Source organism: Vigna umbellata, chromosome 5 (assembly GCF_029865625.1).
Source record: "Vigna umbellata cultivar VRB3 chromosome 5, Vumbellata_1.0, whole genome shotgun sequence".
NCBI classification, from domain to species: Eukaryota; Viridiplantae; Streptophyta; class Magnoliopsida; order Fabales; family Fabaceae; genus Vigna; species Vigna umbellata.
Genome location: NC_142169.1, coordinates 35,900,946 through 35,920,519, shown reverse-complemented (window position 1 = coordinate 35,920,519; position 19,574 = coordinate 35,900,946). Strand labels below are relative to the sequence as shown.

General features: G+C 30.6%; 3 protein-coding genes across 5 annotated transcripts; 2 read left to right on the top strand and 1 right to left on the bottom strand.

Moving 5' to 3' along the window:
• Nucleotides 1-1,517: 1,517 nt before the first annotated feature.
• On the top strand, nucleotides 1,518-6,494 carry LOC124841080 (U-box domain-containing protein 45-like). Of its 2 annotated transcripts, none has more exons than XM_047317263.2 (6): nucleotides 1,518-1,801; nucleotides 2,694-2,787; nucleotides 3,054-3,239; nucleotides 3,417-3,524; nucleotides 3,867-5,029; nucleotides 5,560-6,494. In XM_047317263.2, the coding sequence occupies exons 2-6, from the start codon at nucleotides 2,728-2,730 to the stop codon at nucleotides 6,350-6,352; spliced, it is 2,310 nt and encodes a 769-aa protein (XP_047173219.2). In that variant the 5' UTR covers nucleotides 1,518-1,801; nucleotides 2,694-2,727; the 3' UTR covers nucleotides 6,353-6,494. The 2 variants fall into 2 exon arrangements, with proteins under 2 accessions (XP_047173219.2, XP_047173220.2); XM_047317264.2 differs by lacking the exon at nucleotides 1,518-1,801 and adding an exon at nucleotides 1,819-2,016.
• Nucleotides 6,495-7,640: 1,146 nt separating this feature from the next.
• LOC124841085 (OVARIAN TUMOR DOMAIN-containing deubiquitinating enzyme 4-like) lies at nucleotides 7,641-9,387 on the top strand. 2 transcript variants are annotated; one of them, XM_047317267.2, is made up of 5 exons: nucleotides 7,641-7,949; nucleotides 8,232-8,353; nucleotides 8,502-8,542; nucleotides 8,806-8,904; nucleotides 9,097-9,387. In XM_047317267.2, the coding sequence occupies exons 1-5, from the start codon at nucleotides 7,904-7,906 to the stop codon at nucleotides 9,260-9,262; spliced, it is 474 nt and encodes a 157-aa protein (XP_047173223.1). In that variant the 5' UTR covers nucleotides 7,641-7,903; the 3' UTR covers nucleotides 9,263-9,387. The 2 variants fall into 2 exon arrangements, with proteins under 2 accessions (XP_047173223.1, XP_047173224.1); XM_047317268.2 differs by having other exon boundaries at nucleotides 7,655-7,928.
• Nucleotides 9,388-11,209: 1,822 nt separating this feature from the next.
• On the bottom strand, nucleotides 11,210-13,347 carry LOC148198206 (uncharacterized). The gene is made up of 2 exons (XM_088115353.1): nucleotides 13,099-13,347; nucleotides 11,210-11,611 (listed from the first exon to the last, which is right to left on the bottom strand). The coding sequence occupies exons 1-2, from the start codon at nucleotides 13,248-13,250 to the stop codon at nucleotides 11,533-11,535; spliced, it is 231 nt and encodes a 76-aa protein (XP_087971479.1). The 5' UTR covers nucleotides 13,251-13,347; the 3' UTR covers nucleotides 11,210-11,532.
• Nucleotides 13,348-19,574: the final 6,227 nt, after the last annotated feature.

Genomic DNA, 19,574 nt, shown 5'->3' with positions numbered 1-19,574 from the left:
ATAAGAAAAATTAACTTTGTATTTTATTTTAAAAAATGATAATGATGATAATGAAACTTTGATGCATTTAACCTCAATATTGAGAATTGTTTATATTGATTGAAAATGAGTAATCGTGATGATGTTATATATATATATATATATATATATATATATATATATATATATATATATATATATATATATATATATATATATTCACCTACAAAATCTTTTTTTAATATCTTAAAATTAATATTAAAAGTTCAGTTTATTTATCTACTTCATATATATAATTAAATACATAAACATGGGTGAAATTTAATACAACAAGCACATAATTGAATTCACAAGTTTCCATGCGAAGGTGGAGACAAATTTTGTTCACCGCCCTATCACGTTGGATTGCAGAACAAGGACGAATTAGGAACATAGTATCGACATTACAAACAGTTAAACAATATTACAACAATAAACATAAGAAGATATTTTTTGATCCATTATTTGTGTACTCTACATCTTAAAAAAAAAGTAGTTGTCGGATAGATCCTGAAGATTTGGTTATTTTTTTAAGAGAAAAAAAGCAACGAAAGGGACAATTTTGTAACCGAGCAACTATCATGACAAATGACAGGTTTACTAAGCGACAAACATGGAGGTCGGCAAGTGTCGGCCGGTGAAGCGGGAAAGAGAGAGAGAGAAACAACATTATTTTCATTCCTAAATTCCTAAAAAGCCAAAATTTGTCCCCAACTTATGCTTATCTTAGTTATATTTAATTAAATAATTTAATTATGCTGGTTCGTAAATAATGACATTAATTTTTTTTTTCTTTTTTGAGTTCTTGCTTTATAGTTTTTTATCATTATATTTTATTTTGTGTTTTTAATCTCCATACTTTTAAGACACTCATCATTTTAGTCTAATTTTTAGGGTTATATATGTTTTGTTTGTTTATTCTATTTCAGCTGTATTGAATATGTTTTTTTAAGATAAAAGTGATCTGATTATTTTAAATTAAAAATATACATATAAAATTTAAAATTAGAACAAAACCGTGAACTTTTTAAAATCTAAAGGCTAAAACAGTAAAAGTGCTAAAACGACGAAAATAATGTGAAAAATTTGAGAAAAACATATTTTATATGTGAGATGTCTCTCTTAATTTTTTTTAAAAAACTATAACTGTGTATTAATTTCTGTACATGTTATTTCTTTTCCAATATTTGAAATATTGTAAAAGAAAAAATATATATTTTAATAGCTCTTCGTTTCGATTCCTAACCACGAAACTATTGAGTAGACTTATATATATATATATATTAATAATTATTTAAATGAAAAATAATGAAACGAATAGAAATACAGTTTGTCCCGACAATTTTAATATGTTTTAAGAAAAATATTATAACTAGAAATAAATTATTAGTTAAAGTAATTAATCTGTTAATAAACTTAAAACAAGATCTTATCTTTAGGGTTGAAGAGATTAGTCAAAGAATGAAAAGTATAAGCATATAAAGTTTTCATCTTGATGAAAAAATTTGGCAGAGTTTGTTATGGTTCAAAGGGAAAGGGAATAGCGAAATGTAACGTGTGATCTATTCTCTCACATTCTTCTGCGTTTGCATTTCCTCTTTCCCTTTGTCCCCTCTGTCCTCGTGCGCTTCCTCCCAACTATTTGCTGTTTGGTTTCAACCTCAATACCTGTCTCTCTCGAAAACCAACATAGCTCACAGATCCTCAATTTCTGCTAATCTAAGAACCCGTTTTTTTATTCGCCTTCACATGCATCATTTTGTTCTGTCTATTCTCTCCTCTGGTGCGTCTTTCTCTTCTAAACCCTAACTAATTCTCTCTGATTCGGAATCTCTCTCTCTGTCTCTCTCTTTCAGAAGATTGAATATAAACGATTAACATGTTTTTCGATTTCTACTGCCGAAGGTGATCTGGTACCTCGGTGTTGTCAATTTGAGTGAAGATCTTAGCTCGTGATTGTGTGTTTGTGGTTTTTGCGGGAATTATGAAGACATCAATGTATTTTTTAAATTTGCACGTCCTGAATTTGTTTTCAATCAACGTTTCTCTTCTCCTTCCGGTGGAAGAATGTTCAATTGATGTGGATGTGTTTTCTTATTTTGTGTTAATTCAGTGTATTATGGAATTTTAGCTGTTGGTGTATTGTTTTTCGTGATGTCATGTCGACACATTCTTTTTTCCTGTTTAGTTATATTTTACCAGTCTTGTGGTCTATTTGGATGCAGAGAAAATGCTGAAAAAGAAAGTGACAGTTATTTGTTTATTTTAAATTTAAGAGGTGTTTATCAAATCTAATTCCTCACTGATTTGACTTTATCCTTTTTGGTTACATGTTTTTTGGCGCGTGTTCATTGCATAAAATGAATGCGCATTCGTAACAACCATTTTTTAAAATTTGTTTGTGAGGAAGATAGCGTGAACTTTATGATTTTTGCGTATAAAAAACGAGATTGAAGAATTTGTCTCCTCAATTCTCATTAAATATTGAATTCACTGAATTATGGTTAATATCTCGAACTTGCTACCTACTTTGGTAGTAGAACGTTCAGTTAGTTGGTTGCTGCAGTTTGGCTGATTTTTATTTATTTTTATTCTAAACTGGTTTAGGATTCCTTTTTATCCTACTTTACTAACTTTATTTCTGTCATCCTCTTGATCCTGCTTAATTTATACAGTTGAGGTTAGTTAGCACCTAAGTTTACACAGTGAATGTGGATAATGGATATTCCCGAGGTTGACGAAAATCTTTTTGCAGCAAGCGATGCCAAGGTATGATGATATATCTTTGATTATTGCAAGTTATGTTCTGGATTCTAATGCTATTTTGTAAATTAATACCTTGTAAAGCAAGTACTTAGATTGTTTGAGGTGTTTATAATAAGGTATAACTAAGGAGACAAATTGCTTTGTATTAGTCAATTTCTTTTTGGGTACAAGCACTGTTTGAAGCTCATTTGAATAATTTTCTTTTAATGTGTGACTTAAGTGAAGATGTAACATATCACCTAACAAATATATATTTTTTCCTTGTGAAGTTACATGGAGAAATGTGCAAGTCTCTTTCGGCAATACACTGCAAGATATTGTTATTATTCCCTTCTTTAGAAGCAGCTAGGCCTAGGAGCAAATCTGGAATTCAGGCATTATGCTCATTGCATGTAGCCTTAGAAAAGACAAAGAATGTTCTTCGACACTGCTCAGAGTCGAGTAAACTTTACTTGGTAAGATTATTATTGTACAACTCCACTTTCATTCTCTGATTTTTGTCTCCTGGCGTGTGAGGAAGATTTAATTTACCTTAGCTCTCCGTACATGTTATTTTATGTTGGTTGAGAAGGTTATTTAATGTGTAAGACATTTTGCAGAGTATCTTATATATAACTTCACTTATGATGCAGGCTATAACCGCAGATTCTGTTCTTCTAAAATTTGAAAAGGCTAAATGTGCTCTTGAGGATAGTCTTAATGGGGTGAAAGATATTGTTCCTCAATCTATTGGTTGTCAGGTGAGAAATTTCAACAAAATGGCATACGGTTCTCTCTATATTTTTCTTTTTTATGTTTGTAACCTCCATTCTGGGTTCATGATCCGGTAATCCGGCTCTTTTAAGTAAACACTTTTATTCTGCCTTGCTAATTGCTTTCTGATTATCTGAGCAAGGGGAAACCTAATTTATGAGCTTTCACGTATTATTTACACAATATTCAAAAGGCATGTTATTTGCAATACTGTGAAGTCAGCTTTCTTAGCATTCTGACACTTTTATCTAAACACACATGTATATGCACAATGGTACACTTTTAAGTCATCTTCATAGTTTGACTTTTTTTAAGTGGCATTTGTTCAGATTGATGAAATTGTGAATGAACTTGCAAATACGGTATTTGCACTTGATCCATCAGAGAAGCAAGTTGGTGATGATTTAATTGCATTGCTTCAAAAGGGAAGAAAGCTTAATGATTCTAATGACAGTAGTGAACTTGAATGCTTTCATCTAGCTGCTACTACTATTGGAATCACTTCTTCAAGAGCCGCTCTTGCAGAAAGAAGATCTCTTAGAAAACTCATAGAAAGAGCTCGAGCTGAGGATGACAAGCGGAAAGAATCAATTATTGCTTACCTTTTACACCTTATGAGGAAATATTCCAAATTATTTAGAAGTGAGTTCTCTGATGATAATGATTCTCAGGGTTCTCAACCTTGTTCTCCCACTGTTCAGAGATCTCTTGAGGATGGCATTACCGGTGGTCATTGTCATGTCTTTGACAGACAGCTTTCAAAACTTAGTTCCTTTAACTTTAAGCCTAGTAATAGGGAATCAGGGCAGATGCTCGTTTTGCCTGAAGAGTTACGATGTCCAATATCTCTACAACTTATGAGTGATCCTGTTATAATTGCTTCTGGGCAAACATATGAAAGGGTTTGCATTGAGAAGTGGTTCAGAGATGGGCACAAGACCTGCCCAAAGACACAACAGAAACTTTCACATCTTTCTTTGACTCCTAATTACTGTGTGAAGGGTCTTGTGGCTAGTTGGTGTGAACAGAATAGAGTTCCTATTCCTGAAGGCCCTCCAGAATCTCTTGATTTTAACTACTGGAGATTGGCGTTATCAGATACTGAATCCACAAATTCAAGATCTGCAAACAGTGTTGGCTCTTGCAAGTTGAAGGGTATCAAAGTTGTTCCTGTAGAAGAGAGTGGTATCTCAGAGGAAATGGGGGGGAATGCAGCTGAGGGCCTTTCTGCACAAGAGGAAGAAGATCATGAACGGTATCTTAGTTTTCTTAAAGTCTTGTCAGAAGGGAACAATTGGAAGAGGAAGTGCAAAGTTGTTGAACATTTGAGGCTGTTGCTGCGGGACGATGAGGAAGCCAGGATTTTTATGGGGGCTAATGGATTTGTTGATGCACTTATTCAGTTTCTGCAATCAGCCGTGCATGAAGGGAATGTGATGGCTCTTGAAAATGGAGCCATGGCTCTGTTCAACCTGGCTGTGAATAACAACAGGTGTGTATTGAATGGTAAAATAAAACTGCTTTCAATACAATTACAAAATTAAAAGTTATGTTATTTCAAAATTGACACCTTGTATTTACTCCATACAATTGCTTTGTTTTCTTGTGGTTAAAAAATCTTCAGTATCACAACAATCTGCTCCTCCTCTCGCTCTCAAATAGCCTTTACCCCATATATCAGCTGCTGCCAATTTTGGTTGACCTCCTGTACATCAGTAAAATACAGTGGCATTGGTCCAGCAAAACCTTTTAAACTTATTTTCGAAAATTAAAAATCCCTTTTTCTGGTTTGTTGAAGCATCTTTTTATTATGTATTTCCAAAAGAAATGTTATCATAGTAGAAAAACACGGAAGACGTGCATAGTGCACAAGTGTATGATGAAAATTGATAATCCCTTTATTCAGCACGTCGCAATCAAGTTTGTTGAGAAATAATAGAATTAATGTAATTGGCTCAATGTCTACTCTCTTTTTTTAATCATCAATAACACAAGGTTGCCCATTTTTTCTTTTTTCGACAGAAATAAGGAAATTATGATATCAGCAGGAATCTTGTCACTGTTGGAGGAAATGATATCAAAAACTAGTTCCCATGGTTGTGTAGCCGCCCTGTATCTGAATCTTTCTTGCCTTGAAGAAGCCAAGGACGTGATTGGCACGAGTCAGGCTGTCCAGTTCCTTATCCAGATTCTTCACGCCAAGACAGAAGTCCAGTGCAAGATAGATTCCCTCCATGCACTCTATAATATTTCTACATTGTCCTCCAACATTCCACATCTCCTTTCATCTGGCATCATTGAAAGCCTACGATCCATTCTTGTAGACCAGGGTGATTGCAGTTTGACAGAAAAATGCCTTGCTGTTTTGATAAATATGGCTGTCTCTCCAGCAGGAAGAGAGCAAATGATTTTGGCTCCTGCACTCATAAGTGCCTTGGCGTCCACGCTGGATACTGGTAAGCTCACAGAGCAGGAGCAAGCTGCATCTTGTCTCCTAATTTTGTGTAACAGGAGTGAGGAATGCTGTGAGATGGTCTTGCAAGAAGGCGTTATCCCTGCGTTGGTGTCATTATCTGTAAATGGAACCTCGAGAGGAAGAGAAAAGGCTCAGAAACTTTTGACGGTCTTCCGAGAGCAGCGTCAACGGGACCATTCACCTGTTGAGACAAATCAATGTGAACCTGAAAGTAGTGATTTCTCTATACCTCCTCCTGAAACGAAACCGTTATGTAAATCAATATCCAGAAGAAAGGTGGTAGGGAAAGCTTTTAGATTTCTCTGGAAAAGCAAGAGCTATTCTGTTTACCAGTGTTAAGTCTCATGTAAATTTCTGTTCGATTCTTAACTTTTATGGCCCTGCTTTTCACCCTCTCACCCGTTTCCACGGGTGCTACTTACTTTTTGGTTCCAAAGAAGAGATGTACAGGCATGTGTTATTTATGGGTTTTTTTTTCTCATCCATCTTTTTATATCGATCTCATTAAAGGGAGTTTTTTCATTTCCCTTCTAAAAGTTGAGGTAAATTTGAATTATGTCTTAACGACGAGGAAACCAGTGCAAAGAAACTACTTAGTATCTTAGGATAGATGCTGTTGCATGTTACGTTACTCGCCTGGTAGTGTGCCAGCTGCAAGGTATCTTTTGATTTTTGTTTTTTTTCTAACAACTAAAATGATTTGTTTTTTTTTGTTTGTTTAGACATAATGCTGACAGAAATCCTAATACAAACGAAACATTTATGGAGGGGAATTATATGTTTGTAGAAAAACGCACTACTACCTTAATATGATTAGTGACGATGGAGTGGGGACTTTCGAGCAAAAGTATACAGTTATAACTGATGATTTTCTGAATATAGGTAATTAGCGACGAAGTAAAAGTAAATTTTGCATTACTATCTTAAAATTCTATACAGTTAAAAACACGATAAAAAACATCAGCTACTGATGTTCGACTTTGTTTCTTTGGAAAAAACATTTTATGGCATATTACTCAATGAAACATTTTGATAGCTCGCCTATTTCTCCATAAAGTTACAAATTACTAAATTATCAAAATTAGCAAAGAACAAAATACAACAACTTCACACAAGACAAGAAACAAAGGTGGAGGCCAAAGAACCGATTCCTTATCAATAGAGAATAATAGGATTCCAATATTCACACTGTTGAAGAGCTTTGTCCACAATTTATTGGGGGTCCAACCAGTTTGGTTGATAGTTGCATCAAAACGTGTATTTCAAAGCGACATCTTCAATATCTCATGCTGCTGAGTTTGTATTATTTGACAATCTTTTAGTGTGAGCCACCCACCAATTTTGAAATCATTACTCGATTCTGAAGAAGTTTCACATGGCGGGCATCACAGTGACATTCAAATGTTAACTCAAAATGCATTTATCTAATAAGCAACAGCTCATTAGATAAAACAAGTCAATTATAAAAGTTCACTATATTTGTTTTTCATCTAAAGTTGTTTCAATTCAAAATCAAATACAGAAGGAGAATCTATTCTTCAACTCAGACATGTGAAGCTAAACACATGGCCAAAAAGAAAACAAAATGCAGGATTTTTTCAAGAAAAAAAAATACATCTGTTCCATTGATTTTGAAACGTTTGATTATTGGCAGAATGAATTGGGTATAAAGAAAAAGTAAAAAGAAAAAAAGAAGGAAAAGAGAACCAGATTCTGGTGCTGAAATTTATGCCACAAATCAAGCAAAAGAATAGATGAAAAGGAGTAGAAAAGTTTGGTGGAAATGCCTAATAATCCAAACTCCAAACTCAAAAGACAAGGACAATATACTGTTATTCTTTTTCTTAATTTATGCAGTACCTGGTTTAGCATTAGTTTGCCGTTCAAGTGATGCCACAGCCAGAAAAATCGCTCGGTAACAACCTTCCAATAATTCGTATGTTTTGCTAGTTTCATTTTATTGCTACCATATTATTCTGCTTCAATTGCTTCTGAACTGTAATAGTTGAATCCGTTTTCCTACATGATGCTTATGATGTTTGTTTGTTACTTGTAGTTTTTTAGTACACAGTAACTGCAGATTAACTTATTCATGACACTCCAATTTTAAATCGATAGGAGTAACCTCTCAACTTGAAAAGTATGCATATACATCACTGCATGTTGCAAGATTACAATAGAAAATTTGCTATGATTAACTTCTTGCACCATATTGCAGGCATTCCAGGAGACGGTAGATGTTTGTTTAGGGCTGTGGTCTACGGTGCATGCCTCAGATCAGGTGAACCATCTCCAAGTCTTAGTAGGCAAAGAGAACTTGCAGATGAACTTAGAGCCAAAGTACTGTTTTCTCCCCCATCTACCTAAAATTTGCAAATAGATTATGACTATTTTTCAGCTCAAATATCTGATCATGTATATCCTCCTTGAAAACTGATTGTTTCACGTTTCAAATTATGGGAAAACATCAAATCTTGTTTTTCTGCAGGTTGTTGATGAATTCATCAAGAGGAGGGCAGACACAGAGTGGTAAGTTATCTAAAAAGAATGATAATTCATCTCAATCTTCTAATTTGAAATGCTTCATATTTATAAAATTTGAAATCTTTTTCATGAATCCCTTTCGGTAGGTCCTACTTTAACTAGTTTGTCTGAAAAAATACGTATTCATATTTATATGCAGCAGCTATTTCTCATTAAGCAACTGCAGGTAGCATGTATGTTTACTTGTAATAGTGCATAATTTTGAAGTTTCATGCTGAGATTTTTGTGATTATTAACTTGTAAAACAGGTTTCTAGAAGGTGATTTTGAGACCTATACGATACAGATGCGAAAGCCCCACATATGGGGAGGAGAACCTGAACTTCTCATGTCCTCACATGTTTTACAGTTAAGTCTATTTCTTGTAAGTCATATGAGTATAACTTAATTTATGTTGATTAGAAATAAAGTTAATTTATATATTATAATATATAAGTGAGTGTAAATCTATCTTATAAATAAATTTTATGGAATTGAGTTAGAATTATGTTCTAATTATGATTATTTTATGTCTGATAATGATAATGATTGTGGTCGTAGGATGCCAATAACAGTGGTAATGCAGGATAAGAATTCGAGTAACCTTAAAGTTATAGCTGAATACGGTGAGGAATATGGAAAGGACAACCCTATTGGAGTGATTTATGATGGTTATGGCCACTACGATGCATTATTGAAGAGTTCTACTGCTTATGTGCAGTCTTAGCTAGCTTTAGCTTTCCAATAACTGTTCAGAATGTGCACATATTATAATATTACACATCAATGTGGAAGCTAATTGAAATTCTGAAGTTTGAGCAAACTTGATTACAAATTTGGGTTTTTGTTGAATTTTTTGGGTCATTATTTCATTATGTCTTCAAAATATATTAATATAAACTAATTTTGATATTTTAAAATATAATAATTTCTTTTAATATATTAACATAAGCGTATTTTAAAGATTTACTCTAAGACAATTAAAAAATTACAAAGATTCTGGATTAGTTAATTCATGGACATTAAAATGGGGGAATGTGTCTATGTCTTTTAAGAGTAAAAACGGTAATAAATTTATCCTTTGTAATAACTTTTTAATTTAATTTTAATTATGCGGTAATGATAAGACAAACATGTAATAATGCAAAGAATGAAAAGAAATATAATATTGTATGTCTATTGTAAAAATATTATGCAAATAATCATTAATTGACTGTAAAATTCATATATTAATTATTAAGGATGAGAAAGAGAAAGAGAGTAGAATATTTTTCTTATATATATATATATATATATATATATATATATATATATATATATATATATATATATATATATATATAACACCTTAAAATTAATATTTGTCCAAGTCAAACTAGATATATTAATTTCGGGATTACAAAATAATATTAAATTTGTTAAAGAGTGTATGCATTAAATAACATTAAATTGGTTACGAAATTAGCTATCAAATAATTTTCTGTCAAAATATGGGTATGAAGATATTGATATTCGGGGGAGTTAATAAAAGTTTAAAATATAAATTAAAGTTGGTTTTATACTCTTGTGATGATCACTTATCAAATATAAAAATATAATATTAGTTTAATTTTTATGAAATACTGAAAACAGAATTTTTATGGTGTAGATAGCTTAAGTAGTCCATATTAATACAAGTCTTGTATTTTTTTTAGAATATCATGTTTTATATTATAGTGCGTGATTTATTTTAAGGACGAGGTCTCTAATTCAAATTCAAGATGGCTAAGCTACTTTGAAGAAAGAAAATTATTTTTTCCTTCATGTATACGCCACTTGCCTCAAAGTCCCAAACCCATTTCATAAATAAATAAGTGAATAAATTGAGTAGATAATTCATGAAATATTTTCCATGATATTTTTATTCCAAAATTACGTAGAGAGTATAAAACTAATTATGAAAATTGAAAAGCCTCAAATGATGCTTTGTGTATTTCTAGAAACTTTAGACTTTGAGATATAGATAAGTCAATAAGGCTTACTTTTAAATATATTTAAAAAGACATAAACTTAAAAAATAGACCTACTAAAAAAATTAAATAATTATTACTAAAAGAATGAACAACCAAGGAACTATTACAAGCACAACAAATTTCATAGCCATAATCATGTTGAGGACATTTATTAACCTGAAGGTATGAAGTGGAGGTTAGTGGAAATAAACTACAATTGATTTATTATACATAAACATTTTTTAGTATGATATTAGACATAATGGATGATTCAAGATTCAATAGCAAGACATAATAAATTCAACAAACAACAAATTTCAAATATATTTGAAATAGTTCTGATATTATATTAAAAAATAAATTTTATACTTAATTCAATTTTAAAAATCGACCGACTAATAACGTAAGTTCTACAGTTATATAATTTAAATTTGCAATATTACAATTTCATAAGTGTTTCTCCAGAGACCCTACAACTGGTGTAAATGGATCCTATTAGTCCCCATAACCTGAACAGGATTAGAACTTGGATATGAATGTTCAACTGGATTGAGACATGCTGAAAACTGACCCAACCTCAATGGTCAAGTAATTTCAGATCAGACCAAATCTAAATCACATCCAAACAAACTCAACATTTGTTCTTGATTGGTTTGAACCATATTACTATAGACGCCAACATAGGAAAAGAAAAAGAGAGGGAAATAAGAGTAAATTTAGATTTATGTCTGAGTTATTTTTCCCCTAAAACTATCTCTAAGTTTCGGTTAAAATACAGATCACCTTACAGTGTGGTAAAATGACTTGCAATCCAAAGTCAACATCTTAAATTCGAAGAACTTACAGCCAATTGGAATGAGGAATAACCAAAATTATCATGCCATATTATTTCCAACTATACAAGAGTAATATGTAGTAAAGACTCAAAAACATGTATCCATTAAAAGACAGTAAGAAACACAAAAACACAATTACTGCAGTAACATCCGCATCACCTGCATAAACATTAATGTTTGTCCTCCTTATGAATGTCTTTAGGAGGAACCTTTGAATCAAGTTCTTTGGGAGTGGACTTCTCCATTGACCTATAAAGATGACACAAATTATGTTACAACATAAGCATTGAGACACTCTTACTAGTACAACAAGATTACGCATTATTTTATTACGCAAAGAGCGTAGGGGGTTTTCTATGAATTCTCTAACCTCAAAAAGGAGAGAATGATTTCAAATATTCAAATCTGGCAAAACAGATTTCATGGACACATTTCGATAATCCAAGTGGCAATAAATTTCAATCAGCACAAACATCTTAGTCATTGTAGAATTCGATTTTCATTTTTAAATAATCAGCACATTTCAACAGTTTAAGAGGTCAATAGATATGACGTCCTATGAGCTCACTAGCCAATTTCAAATAATCCATTGATCAGTCAACTGATCATATCCGCTTCATGAAGGATTTGTTATCTGTCTGAGGCAGAATATGATCGAAGAACATTCTCCAACCCAGTGATATTGGTCAAGGATAGCTTTCCGCACACAGAATCAGTCACTAGTTACATTACAGGTAGTGACCATTATCCTAAATAATAGGACTACTTGATCAAAATGCGCATAAATAATCATGTGTCTGCAATCCTTGCAATGCATGACTCAACCCTTATTTTCATCCCATTACTCATCAAACAAATCTTGACATATCATAATCATTGAAATGATCAAACATGGCAATCTACGCTTCCACATATTTTTTTTATCATCTTACCCACAAATCAACGACTCATTAAAGCAAACATATGCCTCGGGAATCATTCCATACAGGTTCTTTCTTTAATATTTAAACATCATACTATAGCAAGTACATTATTAGTATTCTTATTGTTGTAAATACTTAAGGTATGGTATTTTGGGATCTATTAATACTTATCCTACAATTTCAAATAATATATACAGACATGTACCATGCTCTTTTTTCTCATTTTGTCTATTCCTGCTAATGGGGTTTTTAAAGGAGTTATTGCTTAAGAGAACGGTTATCTTTTGGTATTTCAATCTCAGCCATACTTATTCACACTAGCAGCAGCATCATTGCAAAGCACAAATGAATGTTCCCAGTTGCCATCAGTTCCATGGTCTCTCTCCTTGCTAACACACTAACCCCAAAGCTTATTGTTAGAAATCAGACCACAGCCCATTTGACTAATGCAAGGTCCAAAACGATTAGTACCACACCAGCCCATCTGAAGGATTACATCCCATAGAGCTCTCTATGTCAGCATGTTTCTAGAATTGAAATCAAATATCAGTTTCATTTCTCCTATCAATTCTCAGGGGTTCTCTTAGCCATCAATTAAGGAAGAAAACACATAACACACATCCATACTAATCAATATGTTTGCTTAAAAAAAAAACCCCTAAAATGTTTTACTCAACGATTTACAATGTTCAATCTCAGATAAAATTTCACTCCTCCAAAACCCAAATTCCAATTCAGTCTCTCTTTTACGAGTACCCGAAAAAAACTCAAACTTTAATTAAAAATAAGAAGAAAGAGAGTAAAAGTAGTGACTTGGAAGAGGCGGCAGATTCTTCTTCAAGCCAGTTACGAATGTGCTTGACGTTGCGGCGGAAGATGGAGGCAGATTGCTTGACGTCACTCCTGAGGAGAAGCACAACGGCGCTTACACCCGCCACGGTCAGCACGAAATTCGTCAACCCCATGCCTTCGCTTTGCACTCAAAACAAGGGCTTTCTTTTTCTTTGGAGAATTCCGGCGGCTTTTATGCTTCGTAGGTTATAACCATCTAGACAAAGGTTATTGTTCCTTCCCTTTGAACCATTTGATTCAAAATAGCATGTTTTGGTAATTTAGTTTCTATCTTAATTTTACAATAAGATAAAAAAATAGTTTAACTTTTATTCATTGTTAAAAATATTTGTTGATATGGTTTTTAAGACAATTACTACAAAAATATGCAAACTTATAACGCATGATTGTTTAGAAAATTTGTGATGATTTTTAATTAAATGATAGAGAAAAAAATTATACCATACTATATTTTTTGAAATTTACTAGTTTATTATAATTATTTATAAAAATATCGAAACAATCCAATTAAGTATGTATTAGAGTAATTTACGTTACATCATTTAATAGTGTTTTTAAGTAAAAAAGTTATATTTAAATTAATTATTGAAAAAGATATTGAAAAAAACATGTCCTTAAAGCCTTGTTCGTAGAATTGAGAGAGTGGATTTGAGGGGATTTGAGAGGATTTGAAGATAAATTTTTTGTTGTTTATTTGAGTGAATTTGGAGGTAAATAAGAGTGAATTTGGAAATAAAATTTGTGAGAATTAGTATAGAATTGTATTGATGTGACAAATTAAAAAAATTTATTTCCAAATTCACTCTCATTTACCTCCAAATTCACTCAAATAAACGACAAAAAAATTTATCTTCAAATTCTCTCAAATCCCCTCGAATCCACTTCCTCAAATCCAATCCACTTCCTCAAATCCACTCAAAAGAACAATACCTAAATATTCTAATGAGACAAATACGGACAATAACGTAAAAAAAGTAAGATGAAAAGTTATTCTATATAGTTTCATTTTTTTTTCTCAATTATAATTATAATATGTTATTTTCTCCGTTCTTTCATTTTAAAGTTTATCTTAATAAAAATCAGACATTTTAAAACTCTTATATTATTTTACAGAAAAATGAAAAATATTTCAAAAACAATTTTTTATTGATTAACTTATTTACCAATAATATTTTCTAAAATATTTCTCAATTTGAAAATATTGTAGTAAGACGCGGCTCTAAAAAAAAGCTATAAAAAGGTATTCACTGCACAATTCTTTCTGGGGTGTTGCTCCCTCCACCACCACACCTTTCTCCCTCCACCTCCCATTTAATATTTTGCCCCTAAGTAAATTTTTTTTAGGGTTATTTTTTAATTTTACCCATTCACAACCCTATTCCACTAATAACTTATTCCAGTCCTTCGTATATGAGTAAAATATTCCACTAATAACTTATTCCAGTCCTTCGTATATGAGTAAAATATTTTTCTTTTATTTTAACATTATATTTCTTCCTCTCTTTCTTTTGTCGGTGTGAGATACTACAAGTTGTAAAGGTTGATGGTGGTGGAAAGAATTATCAAGCAGTCTCCCTCTCGTGGTGCAGTGTCGCTCTCGTGGTGCAATGTGTGGAGTGGTGCAGTGCGTGTGTTACTTCCTCAAGGTGCGTATTCGAATAAACCTTCAAATAAAACCCTAAAATAAAAAACGTAACCTTTAAACAGAGGTGACATCCTTCAACGGATGTCAAAATCCTTCAACGGATGTCAAAATCCTTCATCGGATGTTAAAATCCTTCAACGGATGTCAACATCCTTCAACGGATGTCAACATCTGTTTAAGGAAAAAACGGATCCGTTTTTTCCTTAAACGGATTTTGACATCCGTTTTTTCCTTAAACGGATGTTGACATCCGTTGAAGGATGTCACCTACGTTTTTAATTTTAGGGTTTATTTTATTAGTTTATTCTTTATTTTAGAAATATTTTAATAATTTAATTTAAATGTTTTGATTTATTATTTTTGAATATTTTTTTAATGTATTTTAATAATGTAAGGAAAATGAAGAAGAAAGAAACAGATGAGGAGAAGTGAAACGAATAAGACAAATGGAGTTGTAGAGTAAAACCGAAGACAAATTGTTAAATGGAATTGAGAGATGGAAAGATTGAATGGGAGTAAAGTAGGAGAACTAGGTTTGAAATAAATTAAAATAGTATAAGTAAAAAAATTTAATTTGAGGATATAATTGGAATTAAAAAAAATTGGGGAGGTGGAGGGAGAAAGGTGTGGTGGTGGAGGGAGCAAGACCCTTCTTTCTGCCGTCCATAATTTTACACAATAATTTATGATTTTTAATTTCAGTTCAAGATTTAGTAATCTAGAAAAATTCATAGATTATATAATTTATAACGTTAAATATTAATATTTTATATTTTGAAATATAAAATAAAAATAAATTTTAGATTCTATATTTTAAAATAATATTTTATATTTAGAAATATAAAATACTGCATGTCATTCCAATTGTGTCAAAAATATTCATAAGAATCTTTTTAATATGTTTTTAAACCTTAAAAGAATTATTTTTTTCTTAAAACCAATTCAGTTAGCATGTTTTCTTCTTTAACATAAAATAAGTAACTAATATTTTATTTACTTTTATTCTATATAAAACCACTAATAGATGTGTATAAGCATATCATTGAAGTTGCTTTTAAATAATCGAGGATTGTTACCTTAAAACATTAAAACATAACATCCATTAAGAATGATAGCAATATAATTGAAAAAATGGAATGAAATCCAACCTCACCACACATTTTAACTATCGTTTTCCTAAATTCAGATTTTATTAATCTATTCAATCAAAATCTCGTTGCAAAAACATTGTTCCATTGAATCTAAAGGTAAACAGTGGATAATCCTTGACAAATCTTTATATAGATACACACTTAATTAATATTTTAATACACAATTGTATTTAGTGAAAATATGTTTAAACACTTTATCAAGGTTGGACAAAATTGTGTGTTCGTGCATTAAGGTCCTGTTCTTTTGAGTGGATTTGAGGGAGTGGATTTGAGGGGATTTGAAGATAAATTTTTTTGTCGTTTATTTGAGTGAATTTAGAGGTAAATGAGAGTGAATTTAGAAATAAAATTTGTGAGAATTAGTATAAAATTGTATTGATGTGACAAATTAAAAAAAAATATTTCCAAATTCACTCTCATTTACCTCCAAATCCACTCAAATAAACGACAAAAAGAATTATCTTCAAATCTCCTCAAATCCACTCCCTCAAATCCACTCCTCAAATTTTCTGTTCACAGATTTACGACATCTCTGATGTTCACTTCAGCATATATGCGAAGAAGAGAGAACGAAGAATTGATACATCAAAGTGTTCGGATTTGGAAGGAATTATTTCAAATTGTCATATTTAACCCTTGCTATTTCTGAAATGACAAGCCAAATCCAAAGTAATACTTGTAATAGATTCCAAAATTTTCCACCACCTCCTAGTCTCACATTTCCTCGCGCCCCACCACCGTGAAAATTCCTTTCCACCTTTTTAGCACCACGTTCCATGTCACCTTACCTCCTCCTCTCCCTCCTTCAAAACCATGCTGCTGTCACACTAGCTACGGCGTGCGGCAACCGCGTGGCCCATGAAAAAAAGACGGTGGTAGGAAAGGGTGACCAGAAAAGGAAACATGTTAAATGATGGTGTATGTTTTGAGGTTTCTGAATCATTGTTTTGAAACTATTAAAACAAAATGACGAAGAACACAGGTGAAGAAAAATTGTTGTTTGCATGATTTTGTTATGCCACCTGCCTAGTTTTTTACCAACATTGAAAAAACAATAAAAAGATAATAAGTTTTATTGTATGTTTTAAATGCCTTCAAAATGCTATTATTAATTAATATTTCATTTATTAGGGTTAAGTGAATAATTAATTAAAGAAATAAAATATATAACTAATTACATTATTTTATTTTTACTTAATCAAATATTCTATTAATAGCCATAATTAAATATCACATAGTTATTTATTTTACTTAAATACAAATTTATTTTATTTTCAAAATTTATTTTTATTTTTTTCTCTCTCTTATAAAAAAAATTATTTCAATTTACTAAATAGCTAAACTTATTAAGAAAATTATTTCAATTTATTAAATTACAATTTTTTAAATTTTAAAAATTAATTTTTATTTTTTTCTTTATAAACATTTTTACATTTAAATATAACATTAACAATTGTTATTTTATATTACTTTAATAATTAGGGGCATTTTGGTAATCTTTAATTTCTACCAATTAAACTAATTTTTAAAATCTGTCACATCAATCAAATCATACACTAATTCTCACATACTTTACTTCCAAATCCACTCTCAATTACCCACAAATCCACTCAAAAAAATAACAAAAAATTACCCTCAAATACACTCAAATCCATTCAAATCATTTCCCCCAAATCCCTACAAAAGAACAAAGCCTATATATATATATCAACATGTCATTCAATGTAACGTTCATCTCATCGACAAATTTGTCTCTATCTATATCACATATGAATAAAGGCTAATATCATCATAAGAAATATTATAAAAAACACTGAAGAAGAGTTGAAAACAAAATTATCAATATTCACAGTTACATGTTCTAAATTTATTTAACTTTTCTTTTCAAGGAAGACTAACTTCGTTTTTCTTTTGACTAGTCAAATAAAAAGAAAGAGAATAAATGAGATTTTTACCTAATTAAAAGTAAAGTATTATTTTTAAACTTAAGAAGAATGAGATGGAGGAAAAAAAACTGTAAAGTGCAAAAAAAGAGTGCATTCAAATTTAATCAGAGCAACATTTAATAGTGAAATTAATGTATTTTTTAAAATTATTGAATTAAAAAAAATTGAATTTACTCAAAAATATTATTTATAGCATTAATAAAGGAAATTGATGAGACACATATTTCAAATTTTACTTTTTGAGTAAAATAATTTTTTTATCTATTTAAATTTAATCATTTTTTAATTTAAGCTAATCATCTTATTGTAAGACGATTGTATACAAACTTTTTTAAGTGATTATTTATTTAAATTTATTCATTTTTAAACTAAGATAATTTTCTTAATAATTTTCCCTTTTAAGTGGTCATTTATTTAAATTTAATTATCTTTTTAGCTAAATTGTATACTTACAGTAAAAAATAAAAAATACATGCACAAAAGAAAAACCCATGAGTTTCTACTAGTTAAAAATAATTATGGTATAAAAATCCAAAGAATACCTAAAATTAATGTTAACAGAACAAAGTAATACAAACATAATTTATATATAAAATAAGGGTGAAGTGGCATTGGCAAAACTTTGGTGGCCACGTGGATAGATTATTTGTTAATCACTGTCAGAATCACTGTACGAAAGATTAAAAAAATAATAATGACACTGTCAAAAGCTTAAATGGGTTTTATTATTTGATTTACTCGTGCATTGTTAGAAAATAAGTGCAGGCTAAATCCGGTTAGGATGATGATGATGGTAAAATGGTGCTATCATACGTTGAAAAATGCTTCGCATTGGAAAAACATCCACCTTCCTTGTCTCCTTTCACCTATCTATTTATCTTTTTTATCATCTCAATATTAAAAAAATTACTTATTAAAATATAAACTAAATAGGTTAAAAGAAATTTACGCCATCTTTTAGTTGAGAATAATTGTTCAAAAAATGGTTGATTTTTATAGTGAAAAAAAATAGAGACCTTAATGATGACTTTTTATCATATGGTAGTAAAAACTATTTTATTTTGTCTTGACTTTATGCTTATAAGATAGTTATTTTCGATAAAAAAATATATTATAATATAATATAATAAAATAAACACTTTTAAGAAGAAGAAAAAAAATTGTTCAAAAGGTAATAATTAATTCTAGAAAAAATCAATGCCAAATATATATTAATGATTCAAATGTTGTGTTGAATTCACACTAGAAGAACCTTTGGACAATTTTAAAATTTATACGTAGAAAAAGAAAAAGTTGAAATGTGAGACAGAATTGACTCATAAAAAGAAAAATATCGTATTTATGAACTAGTTTAGTAAACAAAAGAAATTTAGGCGAACTATAGCAAATAAAAAGAATCTTAAGTATATGTGTGTAAAAAGAATTTTATATTTTGCTTTAAAAGAAAAAAATCTTTACATTTATTACGTAAAGAAATACTACAAATACAATTTGAATTGTTTATATAACATGATACTACTCAAATAAAGTTTTTCATCAAAATAATTATTCACTCTCCCTTTTTATTGATTTAAAAAAAATACTTTTTGTTATTCTTTTCCATGTGCTAACCCGTGTTAATTAAGAGTACGTATGTTGGATAGAAAAAATAGAAGGTAAATTTAGAAAATTGAAAAATTCCCATAAAAAAACAAA